The following is a 17724-nucleotide window of genomic DNA, read 5'->3' on the forward strand; positions in this document are numbered from 1 at the left end:
AGGTTGCTAACAGGACCTCGTCTTGTTGCAGTCAATTCCAGAGACCCTGCTGTATAAAGACACGGTGGTGTTCCGGGTGGCCCCCTGCGTCTTCATTCCCTGTACCCAGGTGCCTCTGGAGGTTTACCTGTGCAGGTGAGAGACCCTCAGGCTGACTGTGCCAGGCCGTTCTCATAACTGGCACCCTCTTTCTGTATGCAGGGCAGGGTGGGTAAAGATGACTAGGACCTCTCACCAGGAGAGTTGAAACCCTTCTGTCTGAGCTGTCTGGACCTGCCCCAAGACAGTCCAATACATGCCTGAATATTCCCAAAGCTGGGCATGGAACAGTGAATGAGACAGTCCCCCCGTTATGTGAGGGCCAAACGGCATGGTCTTAAACAGTACCAAGTGCTCTAAAGCAGGGTGAAGGATGGAGAGGTCAGGACGAGAACCTGTCCCAGGGATGATGAGGCTGCTGTGGAGCCAGAGAACAGGTGTGAGCCCAGGAAGGGGTGGTGTAGGGATGGGTGAAAGGAGCAGAGCCCTGTGGGCCCTGGATGTTAGGGTGAGGTATCTGGGGCCATACCTACTCTAAATGCAGTGGTGAAAGCTTTCTGTCACCTGGATGCCTGCAGGAAGATGGTACTGCTCACCCACTGCCACGTAGGGGCCCTGGTTCCTTTCAGTCTTGTTATGCTTTCCCCTGGGGTGGCTGCCTCCTCTATGGGAGGCTGGGTGCGCACATCCTAGGTCCAGGCCCGGGCCCCAGGAGGGAGAAAGAGCCAAGATTTGGGCGCTGCAACCTATTGTTGCTGCTAGTGGTCTGGAAGTCTCCTGAACCACTTCTCACATGCTAAAAGCCTGAACACGCACGGGACCACGTCCAGCTTCAGGGAAACAGTCTCTAGCTACGTAGCCACATGGCTAGGGAGAAAAGGAGAAAGGATCCTGAAGGCAGAACCAGTGGGAAGCCAAGGGTTCTGTCTGCATGATCACTCTGGCCACATGGAAAGTCAGGTACAAATAAAAGGTGGGAGACCCGTCTAGACACAGCATGGCTCAAGCCAGGGTGGCAGGAGCAGCCGTTAGAGTTGGGATTGGTTAGAGTGGGATTGACACCCCTGCCCCACTCGCTCCACACCAGTTGCCTCCAGATTACTACCACCATGTTGCCCTTTATTGCAAATTCCTTAGGGTGAAGCCTGTCTTTTTTGTTTTTTTAAGGTAGGAGGCAAAGGATAATGCTGATGGAATGCTCTAGCAGGGATGGGAAACACTAATAGGAAAAGGTGGCCAGTGTGGTGGCTCACACCTATAACCCCAGCACTTTGGGAGGCCAAGGCAGGAGGATCACCTGAGAGTCGGAAGTTTGAGACCAGCCTGGCCAACATGGTGAAACCCCATCTCCACTAAAAATACAAAAATTAGCCAGATGTGGTAGTGCATGCCTGTAATCCCAGCTACTCAGTGAAGCTGAGGTAGGAGAATTGCTTGAACCCAGGAGACAGAGGTTGCAGTGAGCTGAAATAGCCCCACTGCACTGCAGCCTGGGAAACGAGCAAAACTGTCTCAAAAACAAAAACTTAAAATTGCTGGGTGTGGTGGCTCATGCCTGTAATCCCAGCACTTTGGGAGGCTGAGGCGGACGGATCACCTGAGGTCAGGAGTTCAAGACCAGCCTGGCCAACATGATAAAACCCTGCCTCTACTAAAAATACAAAAAACAGCCGGGCATGGTGGTGCACCCCAGTAATCCCAGCTGCTCGGGAGGCTGAGGCAGGAGAATCTCTTGAACCCAGAAGGCAGAGGGTGGAGAGAGCCAAGATCGTATCACTGTACTCCAGCCTGGGTGACAGATAAGATTCCATCTCAAAAAAAAAAAAAAAAGACTTCTACCCCTCTTGCAGGCTCAGTGGGTGTAGAAGCCAGACAGCTCTTCCAGGGGAGGGCTGCTGGGGAGGTGGTCCTCAGAGGAATACCAGGCTTCAGGATGAGAAGGTAAAATCTTAGAAGGTCTGATGGGATTCTGCTGATGGCAGATACAAAAGACAAAGCAGAGAGATGTGGTATTTCGAGTATTTGAAAACAGGGGTTTCTCACTCACAGGAGGCATCTACTTGTTCTTCAAGGAAAGCCAAGTCTTCCATACAGTGTGGTATTCAGGCACGGTTTGACCCGGTATAGCTGCGTATGACCTGCAAGACTGGGCCGACACACCCTTCCCCCCATAAGCCTCAGACTGTTCTAGACCTTGTCAGGCTGGTAGCACCCTGTGGCTTTGCATAGACCCAAGAAATAGGTTCTTTGGAGCAGTAGCATAGATACTATGAATGTGCTATGCCAGTAGTTACATTGCTGTATTCTATTAGTAGCGACATGAGCTTTGGACCTGAAGCCGGACTACAGTCCCAATTTCAGTATTTCCCAATACTAGGGCCTTGCTGACCTCCAACTTTTGAGGACCTGTTTATTCCATTTGTTTAAGATAATTTATTATTTTTTTTTTTTATTTTTATTTTATTTTTTTTTTTTGAGACGGAGTCTCGCTCTGTCACCCAGGCTGGAGTCAAGTGGTGCTATCTCGGCTCACTGCAAGCTCCGCCTCCCGGGTTCCCACCATTCTCCTGTCTCAGCCTCCGGAGTAGCTGGGACTACAGGCGCCCGCCACCACACCCGGCTAATTTTTTTGTATTTTTAGTAGAGACGGGGTTTCACCGTGGTCTCGATCTCCTGACCTCGTGATCCGCCCGCCTCGGCCTCCCAAAGTGCTGGGATTACAAGCGTGAGCCACTGTGCCTGGCCAATTTATTATTATTTTTTTTTTTTTGAGATGGAGTCTTGCTCTGTTGCCCAGACTGGAGTGCAGTGGTGTGATGTTGGCTCACTGCAGCCTCTGCCTCCCGGGTTCCAGCAATTCTCCTGCCTCAGCCTCCCGAGTAGCTGGGATTACAGGCACGTGCCACCACGCCCAGCTAATTTCTGTATTTCTAGTAAAGATGGGGTTTCACCATATTGGCCAGGCTGGTCTCAAACTCCCAATCTCAGGTGATCCTCCCGCCTCAGCCTCCCAAAGTGCTGGGATTACAGGTGTGAGCCACCGTGCCCGGCCAGATGAGTGGTCTTAACATCAGCCTCACACACTGCTGTTTCCCTTCAAGGAAGGGATGGCCACTGTAGATCTGTGAGCTTGATGCTGTGCATAATGGCTTGAAGATCCCAGGGCTCAAGACCCACCCCCATGCCACACATACAAAAATGACAACCAGGCATGGTGGCAGGCGTATAGTCCCAGCTACTATGGGGGGCTTAGGCAGGAGACTCACTTGAACCCAGGAGGCGGAGGTTGCAGTGAGTCAGATCATGCCACTGCACTCCAGCCTGGGTGACAGAACGAAACTGTCTCAAAAAAGGAAGGGTACTTGCAGAATGTGACCGAAGGATATAAACAGAGCAGGCCTTGGCTACCAGGGAAGGGGCCGCCACTGACACTTCCCAACCTGGCTCTGCCATGGGCAAAGCTGAATAGCGTTGGACAAGATGGGCTCTGAGCTTCTGGCTTGTGCCGAGGTCAGGGTTGGTTGCTCTGTCGACCTCACGGGCAGGGATGTAACCTCTCCTGGTGAGAAGGATGTGTTCTTCCTCTCTTGGCACAAGGAGGTCATAACCAGTAAGGGAGCCTCGAAAGCCTTCCCAGAACTGGCTTCTCTCCCATGGCAGGGAGCTGCAGCTGCAGGGTTTTGTGGACACAGTGACGGAGCTGAGTGAGAAGAGCAACAGCCAGGTGGCATCTGTCTATGAGGACCCCAACCGCCTGGGCAGGTGGCTCCAGGTAACACCCCACCTGGGAACTTACCTGTGGGGGAGGGGTGGGGAGACTCAGCACATGCCACCTAAGAGGAACTTCACAGGCTTCTGGTTAACCTTAAAGACCGAAGCCTTAGGCTGGGCGTGGTGGCTCACGCCTGTAATCCCAGCACTTTGGGAGGCCGAGGCGGGCTGATCACGAGGTCAGGAGATGGAGACCATCCTGGCTAACACGGTGAAACCCCATCTCTAGTAAAAATACAAAAAATTAGCTGGGTGAGGTGGCAGGTGTCTGTAGTCCCAGCTACTCAGGAGGCTGAGGCAGGAGAATGGTGTGAACCCCTGGGGCGGAGCCTGCAGTGAGCTGAGATCACACCACTGCATTCCAGCCTGGGTGAAAGAGTGAGGCTCTGTCTCCAAAAAAAAAAACAAAAAAACAAACAAAAAACAACAAAGCCTTGATAGAGGCGGCCGTGTTTTTAGGACTTCAGTGGAGGCTCAGATGAGGATTTGCCTGAGTCATGGCCACTAAGGAATAGAGTTTAGAGTCCAAACTCCTTCCCATTCCAGAATGGACACATGTTCAAGACCACAGAACCCTAACCCCCAGGCCCCGGAAGGCTCTGATGCCTTTGGCTAAGTCTGTGGGAGCTGGACCACTGCCCTGGGGTCCCGCCTAACTCTGGCACAGCACCAAGTCTAGAGCCCCGGTCAGCCTTCGGTTCTAGAGCTCTGTCCTCTGCAGATGAGTGATCATCACGTGCTAGGCACACCATCCTGAGCCCAAGAGATAAATTGGAACATACGCTGTCCCACGTTAGCAAGGATAGAACTTTTAAGTGCTATGAAAGTTAGAGAATGAGATGATACAGTGAGTCATTAGACCAAATGAGGCAGTTTAATAATAGTCGGGAAAATCTGCAAATGAAACTTAAGGAAACACAGGAGCTGGCCATGCAGAGATTTGGGACAGGGGTGGCTAGGATTAAAAGGAGTCCCTGGCTGGGTGCAGTGGCTCATGCCTGTAATCCCAACACATTGGGAGGCTGATAACTTGAGGTCAGGAGTTTTAAAACAGCCTGGAAAATATGGCAAAATACCATCTCTACTAAAAAATACAAAAATCAGCTGGGTGTGGTGGCGTGTGCCTGTAGTCCCACCTACTTGGGTCGCTGAGGCAGGAGAATCGCTTGAACCCAGGAGGCGGAGGTTGCAGTGCGCCCAGATCACGCCACTGCACTCCAGTCTGGATGACAGAGTGAGACTGTCTCAAAAAAAAAAAAAAAAAAAAAAAAATGTGGGGGTGTGCTTGGAGGTCTTGAAGAGGGCTGATGCAGCCAGATCACAGTGAACAAATGTGAGAGGCAGGGCTACCTCCTGGTTAAGGTACCTTTTAAGCTAAAGGCAAACAAAGAGACACTCAAAGCATGAATCGGGAATGAAAGGTTATCGTTCAGGTTTTCAAAAGACCCCTCTGGCTAAGATGTAGGGAACAGATCTTAAGAGTAGGTAAGAATAGAAGCGAAACTGGAAGGCGTTGCAGTGGCATAGGGTGGAGGCACAGTGGCTTCCTGAGTGGCACCAGCGCAGAACTGACTCAGAATGTAAGCCAGTAAGGCTTGTTAATGGATTCTTTACAAAAGAAGAAAGGAAGAATCTGGATGCTCAAGTCTTTGTGGCCCAGGCTGGAGTGCAGTGGCACGATCTCAGCTCCACTGCAGCTTCTACCTCCTCCTGAGTAGCTGGGATTACAGGCATGAGCCACCATGCCTGGCTAACTTTTTGGGTTTTTTTTTTTTTTTTTTTTTTTAAAGTAGATGGTCTCACTGTGTTGCCCAGGCTGGTCTTGAATTCCTAGGCTCAGGTGATCCACCCACCTTGGCCTCCCAAAGTGCTGGGATTACAGGCGTGAGCCACCACACCTGGCCATGGATGCTCAAGTCTTAAACCTGAAGAGGAGGAGAGAGAAGGATCAGAGAGCCTTCAAGAAAGGGTGATATCTGAGCTGGGTGTTGAGGGTTGAGCAGGAGCTGGCAGGAAGGAAGGGGGTTCTTACTGTAACTTTTCCCTAAATGGGGTCCATGGAGATGTGTGATTGGCAAACAATCTGTTTTCCTCTCCATTCCAGGATGAGATGGCCTTCTGCTACACCCAGGCTCCCCACAAGACAACATCTTTGATCCTCGACACGCCTCAGGCCGCCGATCTTGATGAGTTCCCCATGAAGTACTCACTGGTGTGCAACTCGCTTTGGCTAATCTGAGCTCAGTCCAATCTCTCAGGCCTGGGGCCTGCCTAGAAATGATGGGACACCAAGTGGGGAGAGGGCCCAGGTGGCCTCTGCGGGGAGGGGATGTGGAAGCCTACCTGAGAGCCTGGATTTAGGGATAAGACTGGGGCCTAAAGCCATCCCCTACTAACACCCCTTCCCCGGCTGGGTCTCTCCCCAGAGCCCTGGTATTGGCTACATGATCCAGGACACTGAGGACCATAAAGTGGCCAGCATGGATTCCATTGGGAACCTGATGGTGTCCCCACCTGTCAAGGTCCAAGGGAGAGAGTACCCCCTAGGCAGAGTCCTCATTGGCAGCAGCTTTTACCCCAGGTGAGCCACCAGGCCAGACGCCTCCACATGAAAGGAAGGGAACATGGTCGTTCCCCTGGCCCCGCCTGCTTCCCATAGCACCTCAGCAGGTCACGCACTGTGGACCATTTCTTAAACTGAAGACATTTGAGCTTTGGATTCACGTGGGAGACTAAAGATGAGAATAAACCGTTTATTCTTTGATTCCAGGGTTTAAACTGAAACAAGTGAAATTTGGTCCACCAGGATATTATTTCCAAGAGATACATGGTTGGATTTCTTGGTGGCCATAAATCCAAAATAATGCTTATGTCCGGGCTTGTCTGTCTCGAAACACTAGGCTCTGTTCTGAGTGGGGTCAGAGTAAGGGATTCGCAACCAACCCAACCGCTATGGACCGGCCTCTTTCACACAACGGTCAGAGAGGCCAGCTCCCTGGAGGCAGCATGATACCAAGTGGCGGGTGACCAGCCTGGGCCACACTGGCTCAAGAGCTGTTCTTTCCATCTTCCTTCTAGTGCAGAGGGCCGGGCCATGAGTAAGACCCTCCGAGACTTCCTCTATGCCCAGCAGGTCCAAGCACCGGTGGAGCTCTACTCAGATTGGCTAATGACTGGCCACGTGGATGAGTTCATGTGCTTCATCCCCACAGATGACAAGAATGAGGGCAAAAAGGTCTGTTATTGGGGTCTGGAGAAGGGACATCTGACCATGTCCCCATGCCTTCTGTTGGGGAATCTTGGAAGATTCTGGAGAGAAAGGTGGCTTTTTCTTGGTTTTTTTGTTTTTTGAGAGTCTTGCTGTGTCACCCAGGCTGGAGTGCAGTGGCGTGATCTCTGCTCACTGCAACCACTGCCTCCCGGACTCAAGCAATTCTCCTGCCTCAGCCTCCTGAGTAGCTGGGATTACAGGCACATGCCACCACACCTGGCTAACTTTTGCATTTTTAGTAGAGATGGAATTTCACTACGTTGGCTAGGCTGGTCTCGAACTTCTGACCTCAGATTATCTGCCTGCCTCTGCCTCCAAAGTGCTGGGATTACAGATATGCGCCACCATGTCCAGCTGAGAAAGCTGGCTTCTGACCCAAGTTCTGTTTCCCAGGGCTTCCAGCTGCTCCTGGCCAGCCCCAGTGCCTGCTATAAACTGTTCCGAGAGAAACAGAAGGAAGGCTATGGCGATGCTCTTCTGTTTGACGAGCTTAGAGCAGATCAGCTCCTGTCTAATGGTAAGGGAACTCCCTTTGCACAGAACAGAACTGGGGTCCTCCTTTTCCCAGGGGCCCTTTCTACATAGCCATTCTGTCACACTTGGCATAAAGGATGCCAGGGAAGCACAAAAGCTGTTGGAATTGCCATATTAGAATATCTTATTTCTGGGCTGCTCTAGTGGTACTACAATACAAGTAGACCAGATGTTTTGGGATGGCCTAGAGGCTGTTACGATGTATTTGAAGGGGACTCACTTAGCACATAGGTGGCCCCAAGTAGGGGGGAAATGGGTGTTAACAATGCTAGTGCCTGGATTTATTCAGGGCATGTTAGATTAAGTATCTAGGGACTGGGACTTTGTGGGTCTCCTGGTTACATTAAGGAAACACAGGTGGACAAGCAGAGGTGGTGTGGCTGGTGCCATTGCACTTCTGATCTAAAGGCTGTGGGAGTGGGCTGGGCATGGTGGCTCACACCTGTAACCCCAGCACTTTGGGAGGCTGAGGTGGGCAGATCACCTGAGGCCAGAAGTTCGAGACCAGCCTGGCCAACATGACGAAAGCCCATCTCTACTAAAGATATGAAAATTAGCTGGGCATGGTGGTGCATGCCTGTAATCTCAGCTACTCGGGAGGCAGGGGAATCGCTTTAACCTGGGAGGTGGAGGTTGCAGTGAGCTGAGATCATGCCATTGTACTCCAGCCTGGGCCACAGAGCAAGACTCCATCTCAAAAAATAATAAAAGCTGTAGTAACCCAGAAAGGGGCTGGGGGTATTAGGTTTTTCTAGACCCTCAATACCCAAAGTGCTATCTGAGGGCCAACACACCTGGGAGCTTGTTAGAAATGTAGAATTTCCACCCTGCTCCAGACCTCCTGGATACTCAGCCTTTGGGGTGGGGCCCGGGAACTCCTGGTCATAGAAGCACCATGGAAGGTGACATCTGCTGAGCATGAACCACATCACAAAGACTGTCACCTCAGAGCTGGCAAATGAATTGGGCATCCCTGTCCCAAAGATCAGGCAATTGAGGAACAAAGGTAATGTAACCTGGAGAGGGTCACAGGCAGAAGGTGCCAGGTTGTATTGGCAATCAGGGGAGTAGGGGCTGAAGTCATCCTAATAAGCTCTAGGCTGTGTCCCTCAGCCTGGCACAGGCTATTCCCCCTCATGCTGGGGGTAGAGTGGCCAGTGGCAGTAAGTCCTGCCTGGGAGTTCTGATGTATACCCTGGTCAGTCCCCAGAAGGAAGAGATTGGACTTGAGGGTGTGATCCCTGGAGATAGGCCAGTCCTCTCGCCATGGCCACTGGCCCAGGAATGCACCCAGGTGGCTGGGCCTGGCCCGAGTGTGCCCAGCTCTGGGCAGTGCTGCCACTCCCTGACCAGCAGGCCTGCTGCCCGCTTCTTCCTACAGGAAGGGAAGCCAAAACCATCGACCAACTTCTGGCTGATGAAAGCCTAAAGAAGCAGAATGAATACGTGGAGGTAGGACCAGCGTGAAGGGGGCCATCCCCAAGAAAGGGCTGGTGCCGCAGGTTCTGCGGGAGGGTTTCCACCCACCCCTCCTGAGGGGTGAAGGGTCGGGAGGGCAGCTGCCCACCACCCTTTCTTCCAGGTCTTGATACAGGACCAGGTCTGGGGCTGGAGCTGCTCATATGCCAGTGCAGGGAGACTAGAGGAGTAAGGAGTTAGGTCTCTGGAGCCAAACACAGCACGATGTACCTTTATGCTTGGAAGAGGGCTGGAAGTGGGTAACACAGCTTTCTTACGGTGTCAGATGGCTGAGGACCCAGGGTGGGACAAGGGCAGGGAGGAGCGCCATGGCATGTCGGGACCGTTGACAGATGCTGCTTACAGATACTGTCAGAGGGAGTTTACTTGCTATGACTATGCAGCTGGATCTTTTCCCCCAAGCTGGGAAAGCCCTGATTATCTAGGTTCCTAGCTGAGAACCAATGATGGCCCAAGCATTGTGCAAGGATACCTCACTACAAACCCTGCAGATAGCCCTATAAAGTAAAACACCTCTCACATATGAGGATAGTGGGGCACACAGTAAAACCGCTAGCCCAGGACAATCATTTGGGGAGATGAGTCTGAACTCCTAAGTTCATGTGTCGCTCATTATCCTACTCAAGCTGCCTAGGGTCCATTTCCCGGAAAATGACATAGCTCAGCAGCCTCCTTGAAGAAGCCAGCTCCTCACTTCTGAGAAGCTGAGTATCAGACTCAAATAGACGAGGGGCCTACTCAATGCTTTCTGGAAGAAGTGGCCTGTCACAGCAGTCCCGAGAATGGTGTTCAGGGTCACCAGCCTTCAGAGATGTTAGCAGTGACTCATTGGCTATAAGAAGCAGAGTCTCCCCAACTTCTAGAAGGAGAAGCTTAGGCCCAGAGAAGGGTAATTTCTTGGCTGAGGTTGCACGGTCAGCAAAACTGCTTCGCTCACTGGGTCCTTAACATTCCCAGGAATGTTCCCAGGGAATGTTCTATGCCCAGCACAGTGCATGGGTACCCTGTTTTGCAAGAACAGCCCTCCTGGCATAGCAGGGTGGGTGCCAGCCAGGCATGGGGCTGAGACAGCATCTCTCAGCCCCTGGCGACAGCTTAGATGTGTTGGGTATGTGTCTGAAGCCTATTTCAAGACCTAGGGAGACAGGTGTGTTGGGTTGTGTCTGAAGCCTATTTCAAGGCCCAGGGAGACGCCCGGATATTGGGCTCAGCTGGTCTGGGTTGGGAAGTGCCAGATGCTGTCTAGCCGTGGGATCCTGGACTAAAGACTAGGCCATTCCTGAGCCCCCATTTCCCCATGTGAAAAGGGAACTGCCTACTTCAGAAGGTTGGTATGATGTGTGAGGCTCCTGGCACACAGCGAGTGATGGGGATGGTAGTGGTGTCAGGCCACCGCCTACCTTCAGTATGGAAGAAAACTGGTTTTAATTCCTGATGAGCTCTCCTGGCCCCTCCCACCCCACAGAAGTGCATTCACCTGAACCGTGACATCCTGAAGACGGAGCTGGGCCTGGTGGAGCAGGACATCATCGAGATTCCCCAGCTGTTCTGCCTGGAGAAGCTGACTAACATCCCCTCTGACCAGCAGCCCAAGAGGCCCTTCGCGAGGCCATACTTCCCTGACCTGGTGAGGGGCGACTGGGCATCCCTGGGTGGGGTAGGGCCCGTCCAGGCAACACTGGCTGCCACCTCACTGTGCTGGACTGCAGAGATGGGGGACAGCAGATAACTGTGCCTATGAGGAAATGGGAGGGAGACCCCTTTTCCCCCATCTCGGTTAGGAACACCCCTCCCAGAGAGCCCGGTGTACTGGGCCTGAAGGCTTAGAGGTTCCCCAGGCAGTTACTATGGGCCAGGTGCTTTAGGAGCCTCAGCGAGCTGCCCCCGCCCCCGCCCCCGCCCCGCCCCGCCCCGCCCCAGTCTAAATGGATGAACCTGTGAGGCCCACTTCAGATGGGGTGCTATGCAACCCAGAGTCAAAGTTGCCCCGCATCTGCCAGCAGTGAGGCCTTGGGCAAGCTACCTCAGGGTGTGGGTCTTCCTGTCTGCTATCTCCAGGGTCTGGGGCAGCAGTGTCTGATACATGGAGGTACATCAGCACTTAAAATAACATTCTAGGCCGGGCGCGGTGGCTCATGCCTGTAATCCCAACACTTTGGGAGGCCGAGGCAGGCGGATCACCTGAGGTCAGGAGTTTGAGACCAGCCTGACCAACATGGAGAAACCCTGTCTCTACTAAAAATACAAAATTAGTTGGGTGTGGTAGGACACGCCTGTAATCCCAGCTATTCCAGAGGCTGAGACAGGAGAATTGCTTGAACCCTGGAGACAGAGGTTGCATTGAGCCTAGATCGCTCCATTGCACTCCAGCCTGGGCAACAAGAGTGAAACTCCGTCTCTAATATTCTATTCTGCTTGGCTGGTCATGGTGGCTCACCTGTAGTTTTAGCACGTTGGGAGGCTGAGGTGGGAATATCACTTGAACTCAGGAGTTGGAGACCAGCTAGGGCAACAATAGTGAGACCCTGCAACTTTAAAAACAAAAACAAAAACAAAAAAAAAGCTGGGGCCAGGGCGCAGTGGCTCATGCCTGTAATCTCAGCACTTTGGGAGGCTGAGGTGGATGGATCACTTGAAGTCTGAAGTTCGAGACCAGCCCGGCCAACATGGTTGAAACTCTATCTCTAGTAAAAATACAAAAAACTAGCTGGGCGTGGTGGTGCATGCCTATAATCCCAGCTAATCAGAGGCTGAGGCAGGAGGATCCCTTGAACCCAGGAGGCGGAGGTTGCAGTGAGCCAAGATTGCACCACTGGACTCTAGCCTGTGCAACAGAGCAAGACTGTCCCCCCCAAAACAAAAAACACTGGGTATGGTGGCACATGCCTGTAGTCTCAGCCACTCAGGTGGCTGAGGCAGGACAATTTCTTGAGCCCCGGAGGTGGAGGAGGCTGCAATGGACCACTGCACTCTAGCCTGGGCAACAAACCAAGACCTTGTCTGATAAACCAAACCAAAAAAAAAAAAATTCTGGGGCCGGGTGTGGTGGCTCACACCTGTAATCCCAGCACTTTGGGAGGCCCAGGCAGGTGGATCACCTGAAGTCAGGACTGCGAGACCAGCCTCACATGAGAAACTGCCTTTACCAAAAATACAAAATTAGCCAGGGGTGGTGCATGCCTGCCATCCCAGCTACTCAGGAGGCTGAGGCAGGAGAATCACTTGAACCCGGGAGGTGGAGGTTGCAGTGAGCTGAGATCACACTGTTGCACTCCAGCCTGGGCAACAAGAGCAAAACTGTTTTTTTGTTTTTAAAAATTCTGTTCCTACTTATTCTAAACCAGAAGTTATAATCAAGAGTGGGGCTGTGAGTACAAGAGGTCCTGGCTTCACCAAGCCTATGCCGACTGTGGCTCACATATGAACTTTCTCATGTAACAACTGACCCATTATATAGGTGTTTAAAATGAACTGAGGCATTTGAGTGCCCTAATTCTCTAAACACTTGCTGACCTCTTCCTTGGGTCCTAGGGACACAGGCCCTGCATGCTCCAATCGTACATGGGTGTCTTCTAACTTGATCAGCTCAGTGTGGTCCGGTAGGGGTGAGTAATGGTAAGAAGCTGCTTTGAGGAGGAGTTGAGATACAAAAGATGCGCAGCAGTCAACTGACAAAGCGGGGATGGGGAGAGTGTTCCAGTGGAGGCAGCAGCCATGTGTTGCATCCAGATAAGAGGCCAGAATAATCGAAACATAGAAACTGGAGAAGTTGACAATCCCAGACCTTGGCCAGGCAGGATTGTATCTGGCTGTTCAGAAACAGCCATTGTAGGGCTAAGCAAAAGTGAGCTGGGTTTCACTGACATGGAGGAGGCGGCTGCCTGCCTGCTACGCCTGGTCTGGCCTGACCACAGAGAGGCAGGTGGGGCGGCTGGTTTTCAGGCCTCTGATCCCTGTCCAGGCCTCACCCACCCTGTCTTTCTGACAGCTGCGGATGATTGTGATGGGCAAGAACCTGGGGATCCCCAAGCCTTTCGGGCCCCAAATCAAGGGGACCTGCTGCCTGGAAGAAAAGATTTGCTGCTTGCTGGAGCCCCTGGGCTTCAAGTGCACCTTCATCAATGACTTTGACTGTTACCTGACGGAGGTCGGAGACATCTGTGCCTGTGCCAACGTCCGCCGGGTGCCCTTTGCCTTCAAATGGTGGAAGATGGTACCTTAGACCCAGGCCCTGGAGCTGCCAGCTCTGCCCCAGCGTGGATGGCCCACTGTCACCATGCAACGGTATGATTCCTTGCCCAGTAGAGGAGGCTGGAGAGTCCAGGCAACACAACCCTTTCTTCCCTGTCCACCCCGACCCTCAGACCCAGTAGGATGGCAAATGCCGCCAGCTTGAACCCCTGTGGGGAAAAGATGGAAAAGTGTCCAGTCAAAAGTGGTGTTTACTAAGTAGCCAATAAAGCGCTGGTGGGCGCGAATGCATCTTGGTGGTGACCTCCTTGTTTGGGGAGGGGATGAGTGACAACTGAGGACAAGGCTGAGCTGAGATACCTATGGCCATGCTGGCCTGCTTGGGTCGGGGGACAGACTTGGCTACATGAGTTGCTGTCCTTCCCCTCATCTCTAAATTATGTCTATGGCAGGAAGTGGTTGGACTTATTCAAGTGGACTTAGATTATCCAAATGGATTTAAGATTGTCCAAATGCTGCTCTGGTTTAAGCAACTGGGACAGGCTGGGTCTAGAGTCCAGGGCCCAGGCTGGAGGAAGGTCGAGGGCCTCCCCCTTGGGCCTGGTAGGACCTGGAGGGGGCAGGCCCGCGGTGGGGGTGCCATGCCTGGTGGGCAGCTGGCCTCAGCAAGTGGAGGCGCTGGTCTCCTTGGGTCTGTAGGTGTGGCCTCTGAGAGAAGGCATAGCAGGGGTGGACCTGGGCAGACCCTTAGCCTGAAATGTCCCCTCCAGGGCCCAAAGCCGCGTATTCCCATCTTACCACCCCTGTGTTAATGGCACAGGGATGCTGTTAAGCTTTAACAGGTGCTGTGGCTCCCACCCTGCTCCTCCTGGATGATGATGACTCTAGGACACACTAATCCTCAGGGTAGGACCTGAGAAGGGAGCCGTGTGTCCACGTCCCACAGGGAGTTGAAGGCAGAGCTGGGCCTCAAACTAGCCCCCGTCCTAGCACCTGGGGTTCTGTGGGCAGCAGGCAGGACCTGGCCAGCCTCTGCCAGCTGCTGGGGCAGTGGAGGAGGGTCATCCTAAGGAAGCGAGGCAGAAGCCAGGGTTGGGGCAGCAGGGCTGGTCTCTGGATCAGATGTGGGTCTTCATCCAGGAGCTGCGCCCTGGTGTGCCAGCTACCCCAGGACATCTTACGACATCTCGTTAACCTGCCTATGGTGGTGCAGAGTTCATGGACTACACTAGAGACCTCTTGATGTATTCATGGCTCTGACCCCTATACCAGCCTGGGACTGACACCAGGCCTTCAAATATGGGGAGGGATGGATGAGCTCATGTGCATTTTCAGATAGTCTAGAAAAGCCAAAAGAAATAGGGGACTCTGGACCCCAAGGGCTGGGGTTCCATCTCTAGGGAAAAAGGGGAGAGGGAAGCCCTAGGGCCAGAAGGGGGACAAAAGGTCCACTCTTCCACCCCCACGGGCTTTTCCCAGGGAATTCGCCCACCTCTGCCAAGGGCCGCCTTAGGGTGGATGAACTGGTCCCTCCTCTGACCCTAACTAGACCCTCACCCAGAGCTTTGCTTTTTTTTTTTTTTTTTTTTTTTTTTTTTTTTTTTTTTTTTGAGACGGAGTCTTGCTCTGTCGCCCAGGCTGGAGTGCAGTGGCGCCATCTCGGCTCACTGCAAGCTCCGCCTCCCGGGTTCACGCCATTCTCCTGCCTCAGCCTCCCCAGTAGCTGGGACTACAGGCGCCCGCCAACACACCCGGCTAATTTTTTTTTTCTATTTTTAGTAGAGACGGGGTTTCACCGTGTTAGCTAGGATGGTCTCGATCTCCTAACCTCATGATCCGCCCGCCTTGGCCTCCCAAAGTGCTGGGATTACAGGCGTGAGCCACCGCGCCCGGCCCACCCAGAGCTTTTCAGGTCAGCCCTGAGCCCCTCCTGCCCCACCTGTCTAAGGGTCCTGCAGGAGAGCTTGGCAGCTTGACACCCGTCTCTCCTGTTACCTCCCAGGCAGCACCGCCCTGATGGCACCTGGAGAGGCGCCCTCCCAGCCCTGGCTGTTAGCAGACACTTGCAGCAGAGAGCTGGGTGTACTTGGCTTGCACAATGTTATAAACGTCTCTAAGTTAGGCACCGACAATTTACTCAAAGTCTGGATTTCCAGCTCCTGCTGCCAAGTCTTTAGACCTGACCACACTGGGCCCGAGGCTGAAGACTCACTGGCCACACCCTCTAGACAAAGATGTGCTCCAAAAGGCCCCAGTCCCCATCCCTCCCCACTGTGTTCCCCTGCAAAGGTCAGTGGTCATTTGGCACCATGCTTGCACTACTGCTGTAGGGAAGGAGAGGAAATGCTCCCTGTACTGGTCAAAGGCGAGAAAACAAGCTGAGTGGGCTCTGTGCCTCAGTTTCCTCACCAGCGCAAGTGGGTAAGGGTTGTGCCTGTCTCGAGGTTGTTCTGAGGACTGGAGTTATTTACAGAAAGCCCTAGAAAGACACATGGCACCTCTCATTCCTGAAGGCTGGGGAGACCACATCTTTGTAGAAGGAAACAAAACCCTCCATTGCCTGCATAGCAGACACACGGCCAGGAGCAGTGGCTCACGCCTGCAATCCCAGCACTTTGAGGCAGGTGGATCACTTGAGGCGAGGAGTTCAAGGCCAGCCTGGCCAACATGGGGAAACCCTGTCTCTACTAAAAATGCAAAAATTAGTCGAGGCATCATGGCATCCACCTGTAATCCCAGCTACTTGGGAGGTTGAATGGCTGAGTTGAGAGAATCACTTGAACCCAGGAGGTGGAGGCTCCAAGATCATGCCACTGCACTCCAGCCTGGGCAACAGAGTGAGACTTCGTCTCCAAAAAAATAAAAAAATCACAGGAAATGCTGGCGGGGTGGGGGGTGAGTGGGGGAGTGCTGGGGACCCAGTGTGGGGGCAGCAGAGGGTTTTAGAGATTCCAGCCCTCCCATGTGCCTCCCAACCTGTAACAGGCCATCTTTGAGTTCTTTAGAGGCACCGAGTCCTCTCCCCTCCAGGCTGCTTCAGTGCCCAGAATGCTTTTAACGGGGTGACCCCCATTTCCCTTCCAAAGCCTTGAAGGGGCTGTTCCTGTCTCCCCTTCCCTCCTCCCTGCATCCCTGCATCCCTGCCTGCTGAGTCCTCCCAGTCTGGAGAGTAGGCTCCATTGCTACTGTCTGGTGTTAACACCAGCTAAGCTGGATCCTGAGACCGTCCAGCGTGGCTATCCCGCGTGGCGTTCCTGCAGCTCCCCGCCCTTCAATGTGGGGCTGGGGCAGGTGTTCGCGGCAAAGCAGGGCTGGGTAGGAACGGGTAAGTCCTCTTCCCCATTCGCCATCCTTCCAGCCCTTTCCACTCTTCCCTGGGAGCCTGAGCTGCTGAGAGTGGAGGACATCGGCCAGCAAGGCTGCTGGCTTGACGGGGCAGGACGGTAGCAGGAGGCAGCAGCTTTGCAGGTGAGAAAACCCCAGAGCCAAAGGCCGGGCGCGTGGCTCACGCCTGTAATCCTAGCACTTCGGGAGGCTGAGGTAGGGGGCGTCACCTGAGTTCAAGAGTTCGAGACCAGTTTCGTCAACATGGCGAAACCCCATCTCTACTAAAAATACAAAAAAATTAGCCAGGTGTGGTGACATGTGCCTGTAATCTTAGCTATTCAGGAGGCTGAGGCAGGAGAATTACTTGAACCCGGGAGGAGGTGGTTGCGGGGAGCCAAGATTGTGACACTGCACTCCAGCCTGGGGGACATTAAAAAAAAAAACTCCGCAGCTGTCCGTGAGGAGCCTGCCTTCTCTGCCCCCTGACTTCAGGAGGCTTCTCCCATCCCCCAGCCACAGGCCTACAGCTACTCTGTATTGGTCACCTACGCTGCCCCTGGAAGGGCAGGTGAAGGTCTCCTGGATGTTCTCGAAGCTCTCAAGGCAGCCCCTCCAGGGTGGCCACAGGTCACATGGGCTCCCTGTCCTCAGCCAGGGGCAGGATGGGGGAGCAGGGGAGACCATCTTTGTTAAGGATCTTTGTGGTTCCAGGCACAGGTCTTCCTACCCGCCCCACTGTGTCCCTCAGCCAAAGCCATTTTCTCTCCGCACCCCACTTCCCTCTATAACACAGGCATAAAGAACAGCCTTCCCTCCAAGACTGTCTGTGTGGCCGGGAGCAGTGGCTCACACCTGTAATCCCAGCACTTTGGGAGGCCGAGGCGGGCAGATCACCTGAGGTCAGTTTGAGACCAGCCTGGCCAACATGGTGAAACCCCGTCTCTACTAAAAGTACAAAAATTAGCCAGGCATGTGGTGGGCACCTGTAATCCCAGCTACTCAGGAGGCTGAGGCAGGAGAATCGCTTGAACCCAGGAGGCAGAGGTTGCAGTGAGCTGAGATTATGCCACTGCACTCCGGCCTGGGCGAAAGAAACTCCGTCTCAAAAAAGA

General features: G+C 53.3%; 1 protein-coding gene across 1 annotated transcript in view; it reads left to right on the forward strand.

The window, feature by feature from the left end:
- PADI6 (peptidyl arginine deiminase 6) overlaps nt 1–13575 on the forward strand; it is a 30123-nt gene extending 16548 nt beyond the window's left edge. Inside the window, exons 8-16 of the mRNA XM_030805569.1 lie at nt 32–135; nt 3700–3811; nt 5915–6022; nt 6237–6391; nt 6889–7045; nt 7475–7598; nt 8997–9067; nt 10560–10721; nt 13083–13575. Of these exons, the coding sequence (XP_030661429.1) occupies nt 32–135; nt 3700–3811; nt 5915–6022; nt 6237–6391; nt 6889–7045; nt 7475–7598; nt 8997–9067; nt 10560–10721; nt 13083–13316 (1227 nt within the window). The 3' untranslated portion in view covers nt 13317–13575. The remainder of the gene's footprint in view (nt 1–31; nt 136–3699; nt 3812–5914; nt 6023–6236; nt 6392–6888; nt 7046–7474; nt 7599–8996; nt 9068–10559; nt 10722–13082) is intronic.
- Nucleotides 13576–17724: the final 4149 nt, after the last annotated feature.

This window comes from Nomascus leucogenys, chromosome 24 (assembly GCF_006542625.1).
Source record: "Nomascus leucogenys isolate Asia chromosome 24, Asia_NLE_v1, whole genome shotgun sequence".
NCBI lineage: Eukaryota > Metazoa > Chordata > Mammalia > Primates > Hylobatidae > Nomascus > Nomascus leucogenys.